The sequence below is a fragment of the Onychostruthus taczanowskii genome, unplaced genomic scaffold (genome assembly GCF_017590055.1).
Source record: "Onychostruthus taczanowskii isolate IOZ18803 unplaced genomic scaffold, ASM1759005v1 scaffold17, whole genome shotgun sequence".
NCBI classification, from domain to species: Eukaryota; Metazoa; Chordata; class Aves; order Passeriformes; family Passeridae; genus Onychostruthus; species Onychostruthus taczanowskii.
In genome coordinates, this window is record NW_024498906.1 from 1,811,830 (window position 1) to 1,824,791 (window position 12,962).

The window sequence follows — 12,962 nt, forward strand, 5'->3', positions numbered from 1 at the left end:
GGAAGAAGTGCTATAGAAATGAAATTAATGCACTGCATTTCTCACAGAGGAGCCTTACTTTTCTGGTTTTAGGTCCCGGTATATTATTCCAAGACTATGTAGATGATCTAAAGCAAGTGCTAATTCTGCCAGATAAAATTTAACGTCGTCTTCTGTGAACATCACCTGAAAAAGTAGCACAATGTATGTCACATGTGAGATCTGTACAGGTTACACCAGCACAAACTAAACAACAGTGGTTTTTCAGAAGGGCTTCTTACAATACTTGAATTTGTCGCTACACAAAACACGAGAAAATTCAAATTTCTTGGTTACACAAAAACTAGGATTTTATAACCCACACTATTTCATACTTTAAATACTTGGACGTACTTGAAAAAGAACTTGTAAAGGCAATATATTCTTCTTTCTGCAAATTGGGAGATTATCTGTTTCTGATTGTTCAAGAAAACAGACAGACACATTGTAATGAAACTGAAATACTTTGGAAGCACTTAAATGTGACTACCTCTTGGTCAGATAGGATCATTTCATTTACAGACAACAAATGGACCAAAGAAGTCCAAATGCCTGAATTTCATCCATGAAGTAAGAAAGAAGAAAAGTATATGTATCTTGATTTTGTAAGGTCCTAGGTACCTTGAGAAAGAAGTCACAGCAATGGTAAAAGCCCCAAGGCGCAGCCTGAGATGTAACTGCAGAAAGGCAGATCAAGGAGCAAACTAACAGGAGTTAACAAGGAGTAAAATGAACAGCCTGTCTAAGAGCACAGCGAGGATCCCTGGTAGCAATCCCGCTTTTTGGATTAGGAAGGTAAACTACTCACTGTTTATGTTCATTGAAATGAACATATTGTCCCAGTATATCAACTGTTGTGATTCCCGACAGAATACATTACAATTCAACTCTTCTCAGACTGCAGAAAAAGATCCTGCATCATTTGATTCTATTTCAGTTGTGACTCAGTTATTTTACTTACTTTGTTTTTAGAATCTAAGACTAATACCTTAAGATAAAGCATACAGACTCAGAAAAAAGAATGGCAATTATTATTTGTGCAAAAGCATAAAAATTGTTTCTGCAAAGCTGAACATTGTTTTAAACAAGATTTAAGAATGAAGAATATGTTTTCCCCTTAGTAGTTTCATGAGAGAAAGCAATACTAAAGCTTGTGCAATAGCTTGTTGCTGATGTTACTTCTACAAAAGAGCCAATATTTAGTGCAGGCATATTCAAGAAAGGAAATCTGTATAAGAAACATTTAAAAGCTCAAATAATAAAAGATTCTATGAGTAGGCTAATACACCCACACTACGTTATTTGAAACTGTTGCATAGAACTCATCTTTCCTAACCTTAAGCATCTGCACTGTAGACATCTAGCTTTGAATTAATCACTTTTCCCTTTGTAGTTAATAGGAAAAAGCAACAACTTTCAATTCATCTGATCTATTTCAAGATCACATGGTGTGGTATGAGGATGACATTAATAGCATCCAGAATGCCCTTTTCACTCACCAGCTATGAACTCTGCTTAGATTCAGGTACCTATAATGAATATTTCTCATCTAACCATGTTAAATTTTATAACATGTGAGTGTCTCAGGGTGAAAAAGTCATGAGCAGGAAGCCAATATACATTCTTTTTTGGGAATCAAGAATGAACTACGAACCTTAAGAGTATCTCAGTTTTAGAGCACTAATAACCCATTAGTACCTGTGGCAAAACAAACGACAAAGGGCAACTTGAAACAGATGCCACCATCAAAACGAATGTAATTTATGTGGTCAGCACAGAAGTAAAGGTACATCTATATACAAAGTAAATTCCATTCTACTCTCCTCTTAATAACAATAAAGCTTTGCAGTAGTAACCCAGCTGCTCCTGATACTGTTGTGGCAAAGGAAAATGGAAAGCAGCTACAACTGCAAGTCCATGCTACCAGATGCAATTGGATACAATCTCTATCCCAACAGATGTTTGTTGTGAGAACAGGAGTAATGGATAAGAAACACTCTAAAAAAATATGGTGATATATTAGATACTAACATTTATTTCAGTAATTATAATCCAATTAAATTGAGGCAATGAAATCCTTTGAAGTTGTTATTTCCTGTATCTACACAGACACATTTACCATCATGATAGAGACAATTATTCACTTTTTGAAAATTACTAAAATAAGTAGAATACAAGTCTCACTTTTTAAATATTCATACTTAATGCAATTTTGCACTCATGGGTAAAAGAAGAGAATATCTTATCTGCCACTGAATTCTGGATATCAAAACCAGCCACAAATTTACTTTATAAAAATCCAGGTTCTGAGTCATATATTTAAACATGGTAGCAAAAGGAGAAGATTTTGCCAGGTATAAAAAGCAGCACAGAAAGATGCTTGTCTAAGACTTTTTTCAGAAATAATGTAAATTGCCATCAGCCCATCCATGAAGTGACTGTACAAAGAAACCCAACCAAACAAAACATGTACCTGGTTAAAAACAGATCAAAATTTTATTCAATGAAAACTGAATTTAAAATGTAAATTCTCCTAATACAGACAATTTATAGTCAAATTCTATCAATAGACAATTTTTCAAATTTAAAAAGTATACCTCTTTGGATAAACGTGTAAACAAGTCTCCTCCCCTGAGAAAATCCAAAATAAGATACAGCTTCCCCTCTGTTTGAAAAGCTGAAAAGATAATTAAAAAATTAAATATCACCTAACTTTATCCATTATTAGGAAAGTAACATATCAAATAATTCACCCTTATTTTCATTATTAAAATTAATTTCTCTTTCTCCTTTGAGAGAAAATGTATTGAAATGAATAAGGTAACTGATCCTCCACCACGGACCAAGTAATTCCCATGCTATATTAAAGTAAAGCAAATCACCAATAAAGTTCTTTTAAAAATCAACTTTACTTAGGTTAGCCAGCATTTTATTTCCAATTTTAAAGAAAGAAGCTAGACTTAAAAGGGCAAACTAGTAACTAATGAACTTTTTAAAATCTCTAGAAACTCAGCTTAAGAGAGACATTTAATCTAGTCTGCAAAAAAATGGCAAACAAAATAATGAAAGGTACATAACTTAAGCCACTTTAAAAAGTGAGAGAGACATGAGGTTTAACTATAGGAAAAAACAAACCCTAAAAGAAAAATATGAGTTGAAAAAACCCCAAACCAAAACAAACCAGAAACTCCCCTTTCTTTCCACATGTTAAAAGTACTGATATCCTCCCCTCTTACATATAAGTATTGTGCTACAGATGCTCATACTATTAAAATTAAAAGGTTAATTTCCACCAACCATTGCATACATTTTCTATAGAATAAACAAAGCAACTGTAAGAAATAACTTAAAAAATTTACAGCATACAAAAGATTAGAGTTTTTGGAAAATAATGGCTGGTTATTAATAGATAACTGCTTTTAATAACACAAAGGGCTACAGAGTCTTAGTCTTACAAAGATTTAACACTGCATGAAGTCAGTCATGTGCTTCTTTTGCAAGAGAATTATTACAGAGCAAGTCTGCACGATTGGGACTTAACACTCTAAAAGTTCTATGATTTTCTGAACCACAGAGGAAATATTAAAAGCTTTCTTGACAAACACTCTATGCTATAAAAATGAATTTTTCTGCAACTCACCATAATGTAACTTGACAATAAAAGGATGGTTAACTTCCACTAGGATATCACGTTCCATTTTTGTCCGCACCCGATCTCGAACTACAACAGAACATGAGCAGGCAAGATTAAAAAAAACCAAAACATTATGACTCAGTATTTCTCAGATGTTTCCTGATGTACTTCCTTTTGTGTAATATTATAATTGTCTGCAGGTCATTATACTGTACACACCTTAGAACTGAGAGAATTTACTACACATTTTTTTCTGATAAATTTCTTTATACATTTTGATTTTCTTCAGTTTTTGCTATCGACAAAACCTAACATTAGGCAAATAAATTTAACAAAAGCACGTGAGAAAACACAGCCACCCTTCAGTCTGCTCAATACTTAGTAAACCTTTCAAACATCATAGCAAAACTGCCACAGCTATGTACAAAACATTCTGCTAGTAAAAAGCATAGAGAATTAAAGTCATGGCAAAACAAACACAGCATAAATATAACCATACTATCATAAAGATGTTTATATTGGTTTAACTCATTAAATAACTCACACTAATAAAATATCAAGTTCTTTACAATTTGGAAGGGATTTTTTTTTCATTTCCTTTATTATGAACTTAAAATAAAAATAACATTGATTCAATGTAGTGTATACTTCAGATTATATTTTTGATTTGAAGGACGTTTACTGAGAATATATCAGACATTAGAAGCAGTTGCTGCTCAAGCTGCCTGTGCTGTCCATGCATGGTGGCTCTGAACAGGACATGTAAGTGCTCCTGTGCCACCAGAGAACATAGCCAAATGAGCATCACATGCCAGCAATGCAGAAACACAGGCAGGGCAGTCAGATGAGCACAGCACCTGCTTCAGCTGTTCTCCACAACTCCCCTGCCAGCTCCAGGCAGGGCTTGGTTTCCATCTGAAGCTCTGAATCAGCCAGGACACAGACAAAATTCAGCATTTTACACAAGGGAGAACTGTCAAAGTTTGCTTTCAGTGGTTTAAGATGTTGCATTTTTCTCTTTCCCTCTATTGTACATTTTGTTACTGCTCCTTTCACAAATGCAACTTCCCGAAGGAAGTGCCCCAGAGCAATGAAGCCCCAACCACAGTTTAAGTTTACAGCATTCCTTGTGCAGTTAACAAGCCACAATTTTCAGATATTAAAACATAAGGCAGAAAAAAAAGAACAAGAAGCAAAATGGTGTTAAGGTGTTTATCTATCTTTTCCCAGAAACAGGCTCTTACAATAAAACAGATACTTATGAAAAAGTTATACAGATATGAATTTTCTTGAATGAATACAACTATGAAGTTTCCATCTGCCTGCAGAACACATCCATAAAAATGGAAGCTTATGAAATAAGTGCTCAAATACAAAGCAAACATCACATTTGAATGTTGACCTTTGCATCCAAAGCCATTAAAATGTCACAAGATAGTTAGTTGTGTGGTTTAACTGTTTCAGCAGCTCATCTGAATTACAAGATTGAAATTCAGAATATTCCTTTTTTTTTTTTAGGCAGGTTCAGTCGAGAAAAAAATTTAAAATTCTTTCAAATGCCTGCAGCTATGCAGCAGTTACATGGAAAGTATGGACTTAACAAAATTCCAAGCAAAAGAAGTGCAAAAGATCTGAGCTCATTTCAGACATTAGCATAAGCCATTATTTGACTTGACATCTGATTTTTGTTTGACTGTAATTTTCCACATGGGTTCTGCTGGAAGCACTGATTTTTCTTAATACATTTGATTCCAGACGCTCTAGCAATGTTTTGGCTCTGTTTCTCTCTCCACATCATAAAGGGGCACTGAAAGATAACACCTCCTATCAGAGTGTATTAATAAACTAGTCTCTGCAGTAAACAAAATTATATGTATATATTCTCGCATTTGCTCTTAACATTAGAAAGTTAGACTGTGCAGTTACATTAATGTGTTCTGGCTAATGCAGCTGCATTTCTATGAAAATATTCTCTCAGGTACACTGGATCAGGTGGATCTCAGTGGATCAGGTACACTGTTTTCAAGTGTGATCTTTTTATCTTTAATTATGGAGCACAAAAATAACTTTATGAAATAGATTTGAAAGAGCTAAAGAAACACAGATAAATGAAGTAATATGCTATATTATTTAAAGATATAGTATTACATATACAAAAAGTTATTAAAAACGCAATTATGAAAAGCAGAATTAATTCCAGTTAATTTAGTATTAAAGTTTCAACAATAACCTTAATTTTCTTGCAACTCTGCTCTTTCTAAAACATTAATCACAAGCAAGACGTGCATGAAAAACATGTGACAATCCAGATACAAAGTGTTGAGGACTGTGGCATCCTCTTGATATCATCACCTTTCTGCTCAAGCCTTTTGCATCCTTGAATTCTTAGTGCCTCAGCAGGTCTCCTTTCCCAAATAAAAGTCATGCTCTCAGTTTCAGTATATATCAGTCTCTCCCATCTGTAGGCAAAACTAGAACCACAGCCTGGACTGTAATTTTTACATGAGGTTAAATTGCAATCAAAAGGTGATGAAGAGAAGCCCTCAAACATCTTCAAAAAGCAACTGCTGAGTGACCTTTGACCAGTCCTGAGCTATTAACAGACTGGGGAATGAAAGGCTGTTGAGGATATTAATGTATCTTAAATGAGTGGAAATCAAATTCAGAAAAATAGGAAGTAAATAATGAGAATTACACGTGCCACAAAACACAAAGGAATCAAAATATAGGAAACTGTTCAAATACACACCTCTCTGTAATAGTTTTAAGTGTAAGAACTGTGACATTCAGCACTAGATCTTAAGTGAAAAAATGTCAACATTTTAGTAGAAGTTCATAAACCAATGTTTTTGTTCCCTCCATCATTCCATAAATATTTTACGATAAAAGGCTACGTTAAAGCTGATATTCAATATAATAATCAATAACATCGGTAAAGCACTACAAGCTGTTGGAGCCACCTCAAAATTATCATTTCAGTTTCAGTACAGTTATGAATTAGAAGAACTTCACACAGACAAAACAATTAAACAATGACATAAAAGAACAAGCATACAACCTGGTCAAGGCATTAGTGCAAAAGGTGACTTTCATTTTGATCTACGGTAAAAAATACCTTATTTCTTTTTTCTTACAGAATTCTCTGAGACAGAATTGAGATTGTTCAGGCTTAGACTCATTTTGCTGCTGATAGCATTCAGGATCAAAACCACCCAAGAAACAGACCAATCCACAATTCTTTTTAGCTCAAGTGATCGTTTTAGCTTAGATGATTAACTGAAGATTTTATAAAATACACTTTACATCGAGATCACATGCCAAGAGTTTGGGGCAAGTGTACAGTATATGTCTGTTTAAAAAAAAAAAAAAAGACTAAGGTGCTTAAGAACTTCTAGAATAAAACAGATGATAGAAAGTGCTTTTAAATATCATGACCTAATTATAAACTGAGCAAAAGGCATTAACTGTATCCTTGGTGACACACAGCAAAGGAAAAACGGAAGGATATTAAGTTTCAAATAACAGCTCAGGAGCAAGTCAGGTGGCAGATGTAACACAACCACTCCATTAACCCACCATCACCTAAGGAAAGCGGCATGGGAAGGAGCCTGCTATCCTCTCTAACTACCAACATGGTATTGTTAATCCTTAATCCTTCCAGGTTTACAAAACAAAGCAGTGTATTCTGCTATTTCCCGTTTCAGGGAACAAACTGTAAGACACAATCTGTAGAGCAGAGCTGTGGAAAGATTAGGTTTTGGTACAATGTCCCCGAGTTATCTTTTTTATTTCTCTTCCCTTGTTCTAAACAATGCTTACCTTTCAAGGTGGCCTTTTTCAATACCTTCATTGCATAAAGCTGCCTAGCATCTGATCCTGAGATTTTTTTGACAAGGAAGACCTGCATTAAAAATTAGAAGGAATTCTTAAAAGAAAATAAAAGCAAGTCAGATTAATGTATTTTGCAATGAACTTCAAGTAGTCACTAGAATTTCAATGAAACTCTATTTGACAGTTTTAGATTCTGCAAAGCCAAACCTCCTTTCATAATCTAAAAGTTTCATTAAGTTCATTCCGAGAACACTCTGCCAAATTAATTTTTTGTCTAATTTAAGTCATTTCAGTGAGTGAAAAAAAATATTAGATTCTCTCAGAAGTTCTTCCAAATTTGACACACAAAAATCAGCTTTTTAAAATGAATCTCTAGTTTTATCTTATTAAAATTCATAGGATGACACAGGAAATGTGCTAATAAAATAATTTTCAGATAAGACCATAATATGTGAACAAAATTTGATCCAGAAGCCCATATAAATCAATGCATAAATAAATTTAAAAATATCCTAGTGTTGCATGCACCAATATAGAACAACTAGCCTCAATTAAAGGGTGTTTCATTTCCTTCTTCAGTATCATGGTATTTCTTGACTGGTATTGCTTTTAATATCCTTAACATGAAATTAGTTCCAGTAGAGACAAATTTTAGATTTAGGAATGAAAAAAAAAAACCAAAACAAAACCATCGAAACCAACTGTCACAGGTTTTCTGACTATGGACATGTATAGAGACGTGTTGTGGTACATGAGGAAGTTAAACATGTTGTGTGAAATCAGTTTGGTGTTTGGTTTTGTGCCCAATTCTCACTTATGTTAACATTCCTTGCATTATCCAGAGACTACCAGATCATCATCAAGAGACCTTGAAAAGCATGCAGATTTCCTTTTTCTAAACTGAATGGGGAACACTGACATGACAAATTATTAGAACAAAATGATTTATGGATTTTTAAAAAATATTAATGATTTTTTGCATAAAGGCTAAGACAACTGAGGACAAGACTGGCATTTCTGCAGAAATTCGAGTCAGCTAGACAGTTTATTATTTTTGCTTTTTAAAAACTCACATTCCCCCTTCTCCCTCCCATTAAAGTACTGAATTTAGTATTATCAATAAAAGTGATTGCTGAAATGATCATTTATTAGCTTTCTTTTCCTTGCCCTTGAATGATTTACTGCTCATGATCTGAAGATTTCCAAAGAAAAACTTGGTTATGATTCTGGATTAAATCTAACCTTTGGAATCATGTTTCTCAGTGAATTCTTACTAGTAGGAGTACAAAATTTTATAGCTTCTAGGCACCTAGATTTCCAAACTTAACTGGTACAATAATGTGCACAACAGTAACTTACTACCACCAAAAGGGAACTATTTTTCTAATTTCCCACCATATCTAAGGTGGTTTTTCTACATGCTAGAGCTTAACATCACATTCAGAACTGCAATTAAGGCTGAAAATGGATGTAAAGGCTCTCCTGTTCTGCCTTACATACACCATTCAGTTTTGGTGGTCTGCCTTGTCACACAAACTTAATGTTTCAATTTCAATTTGGAATTGGACAACTAAAAGTATAAAAAATTTATGCCTAGTGAGATGTCAGTACTCATGTAATGCTAGAAACATTGAGTCTTGAACAGATGTTCAGATATATATCAAGATACATTGCACCATAACCAAATTGCAACAGACAATGAACATGACTGGTGTGTATCACATTTACTTCAGTAGCCATTATTGCCTAAAATTTGTTCATGACAATAGCAACGTGCTACAAAAAATCAGATTCTGTACTGGTGATGTCCTACAATTAGCAAGCAACAAGGAATACTCATCGAAAAAACATTTCAACCCTCACCCTCTCAAAAGGAGAAGAGTAGTTACAGAAGAATGACATCCCATCTCAATAGTAAACACCCAATTATTTCGTATCAAGCCATTTTTTCTACTGAACTTTGAAATCCACATATCATGCTAACACAAAAAAATACTGCTTTAAAAATATCTGCCACAATTACAGTGCCTAATTAGCACTAATTTAGAAAGCAGTTTTCACTTGCAACATTGCCTTAATGCAAAACCATGACTGTTCTAAGTATTTCACAACCAGTATTCAATGCTATATTCCTGAATAATTGGCTCCACGAGAGTTCAGTTACCAACCTTTCCAAAGGATCCTTGTCCTAGTACTTTCAGAAGTTCAAACTGTGAAGGGTCTGCTTTCTCATGTCCTTCCTTTACATGGTGAGTTATTGCAATTTCTTTGATACTTCCTTCTTCCTGGCAGAGGAAACCAGAGGAATAAATTTAGATTAATGGTTTACAAATATTTACAAATCCACAATATGTTGAAAAACACCAGTGCCACTGAAGCCAATGAACTAGATGATGTGAAGTACAGGGAAAAACCATTTAGCAATGCTATTTGCATAATTAAGACAGACAGCACTAGTTCAGTAACAATGTAGCTTAAACTTTTAGAGATGCCCCAGGATCCAGACAATAACAGAGCTGACAGAAGTCAGCAATTCCCAAGCTTTTCCTCTTAGGCCCATATTATTTGGTTCATATTTCTGTTCCAGATTCACAACCAATTAATGGAAACCAATCTTCTTAAGAATTTAGTAATCTTAAAGCACACCTAGAATGTACCAAATGGCCCAGACGATTTTGGAAAGCCCTCCTTTTTAACAGTTGAATGAGGACCACCATGCTGCAGCAATGCCAGTGCTCACCTTTTAAGACTGTGAGACTCAAGACATTTCCACACAAAGCAACACTCTCCACTCCCACTTCAGCAGCAGGCTCCACCTGCCACTGACAAAATTCTGTTGAAGAAAGTATTCTGCCTTTCTTCTCAAGGGGAGTCTATCCTATAAAAGCTGCCCAGTCTTCATCCTTTCCCCTTCTGTGAGAAGCTGGTCACCAGAAAGCTTTAAGCAGCAGTGAATCTTATCTTCCTGTGCTCTGCACTTAATTCACTATTTTCTGCACTGAACTTCAAAATCCCCTGAAAAGTGACACTCCTTGCCACACAAGGAAGGAATTTCAGAACTTATCATCATCAAGTAAGAAAAAAACTGCATTCTTGTTAATGTCATCTGAAGATCTAGCTAGTCATTACATGCAATCCAGTTGTGTGTAATTTAACACACAACTGACAGCTAACAAACTGAAAGCAATATATATCTACACTTTTACCTTCTTGTTCATTCTCTATTTCTTCTATGGGTTATAGTGAATAAAATAAATCTGAGAATACTTTTCATCTATTTATTGAGCAACTCTTAGACCCCTTTCATAGAATTACAGACTGGTTGACATTGAAAGGGACCTCTGGAGATCATCCTGTCCAACCATACACCCTCTTCTCACGCAGGACCACCCAGAGCCAGCTGCCCAGGACCTGACTATCTCTATGGATGGTGACAACCTCCCTGTGCAGCCTGTGCCAGGGCTCAGCCAGCCTGACAGTGAAAAAGTGTTTCCTGATGTTCAGACAGAAAGTCCTGTATTTCCCATTTTATCCACTGCCTCTGGTCCTGCCACTGGGCAGCACTGAAAAAAAGCTTTACACCCTCCCTTCAGGCTGGTCAAATGCCATTTCACCACTGTGAATCCATGCTGAAAAACCCCAGCTACCTTTTTGTCCTCCATGTATACAGGAATGCTTAGTTTCTCCATGATTTCCCTATGGATTAAGGCCTGGCTGACCAACCTGTAGCTCCCTGGATCCTCCTTCTTGCCATTTTTGAAGACAGGAGTTGACATTCACTTTCCTTCAGTCCTCAGTCACCTCTCCTGGTCATCATGGTAATTAGAAAATAATCAACAGTGACAGCTCACAATGACAGCTGCCAGGCGCCTCAGCACTCATGTGCATCCCACCAGGGCCCACAGACTTAGATACACTCTGTTTGCTTAAGTGTTCTCTAACCTATCCAGCGGCAGAAGTTGTAATTAGAAAATAATCAACAGTGGCCTCACAATGACAGCTGCCAGGTGCCTCAGCACTCATGTGCATCCCACCAGGGCCCACAGACTTAGATACACTCTGTTTGCTTAAGTGTTCTCTAACCTATCTAGCGGCAGAACCTGAGGGAATGGCCTGAAGTTGTGTCAGAGAAGGTTTAGGTTGAATATTAGCACATGGTTCTTCATTCAGAGGGTGGCTGGGCACTGGAACAGGCTCCCCAGGGAAGTGGTCACAGCACCAAGCCTGACAGAGTTCAAGAAGCATTTGGACAATGCTCTTGGGCACTCCTGGTGATGGTGCTGTGCAAGATCAGGACCTGGACCTCAACGATCTTGATGAGTCCCTTCCACCACAGGATATTCTATGATTTTCCTCTAAGAGTATGTCTTCCTTGCTCCAGTCTCCCTTCATCTATATGCACCAAAACGTGCACTAATTAGTTATAGTGATAGGTTAGTAGAGGCCAAGTTCTAAAACTGTGTTTCTGAAGCACTAACTTGTAAGCTTTTCAAGCACCTTGCAGAATTTATGTGCATGAATTAGTGCTGAATGTACCCTTTTGCATCTGATCATTTCAGTACTGTATATAAATGCAAATCAACTGTCCACCCAGGTCAGCATATTCCAAAACATGCTTCTCCCAGACCGACAATTCTTCAAAAGATTACAAAGTTGGAAATGAGCTGCACATAAGAAATCCTGAGTGTGTATGAGAGTCCGTATATATTAAACAACTCCAGCACATGATTTGGAATAATGCACAGAACATGCTGGCAACTTTTAAAATCAGGGAGTGAAAAAAGATACTTCAATGTGAAGAATATAGTTTTAAGAATAGTTTTAGAAGACCCAAGACAAATCCAAGATGTCCTTTAAGTTTAGGTGGCTGTTTCCATTGTAAGACAGCCAAAATTTTATATGTGTGTGCACACAGGCATGCTGAGTACTCCACCTAATAATCTGAACTTCTCTGTCTTTTCAGGAGAAATTGCTACCATCATTGATTACCAGCTGAATCTTTACAGAGTCTGAAAGAAATATTTTACTTGTCAAAGGAATAAATTGCTGGTGGACATTTTTGGTTTTATATTTTAAATTATTATGTGATCAGTTGGATTACATACTACTTAAACCACCCACTGAAACTTAAAGAGAATCCCAAGGGAGGAACAGAATAGCTCAGCAAAACAGACTGTCAAGCACACATTACTTCAGATACTTTGATCCATTTCTGCTTAACGGTTTTATCTATTTGCTCCCTGGCAATCTTGGGAAAGTCAAAAACATGTGAAACACAAGCTTCTCCAATCTTTTTAATTTATTGCCTTCAGGTATGCAAAGCAATCAGGTGGACATAAGAAGGACATGGAACTGTTGGAGCAAGTCCAGAGGAGGGCCATGAAGTTGGTAAGACGACTGGAGGACCTCACTATGAAGACAGGCTGAGAAAGTTACGAATGTTCAACCTACAGGAGAGAAGTTTGCATGGAGACCCCAT

The 12,962-nt window shown here is 36.0% G+C and overlaps 1 protein-coding gene across 2 annotated transcripts in view; it reads right to left on the bottom strand.

Moving 5' to 3' along the window:
- Positions 1 to 12,962, bottom strand: part of RPS6KA3 (ribosomal protein S6 kinase A3) — a 73,346-nt gene that overhangs the window by 29,301 nt on the left and 31,083 nt on the right. For both annotated transcript variants that reach the window (XM_041399717.1, XM_041399716.1), the window contains exons 3-7: positions 9,652 to 9,768; positions 7,472 to 7,553; positions 3,659 to 3,739; positions 2,616 to 2,695; positions 59 to 165 (exon numbers count right to left, since the gene is read on the bottom strand). In XM_041399717.1, the coding sequence (XP_041255651.1) occupies positions 59 to 165; positions 2,616 to 2,695; positions 3,659 to 3,739; positions 7,472 to 7,553; positions 9,652 to 9,768 (467 nt within the window). The remainder of the gene's footprint in view (positions 1 to 58; positions 166 to 2,615; positions 2,696 to 3,658; positions 3,740 to 7,471; positions 7,554 to 9,651; positions 9,769 to 12,962) is intronic.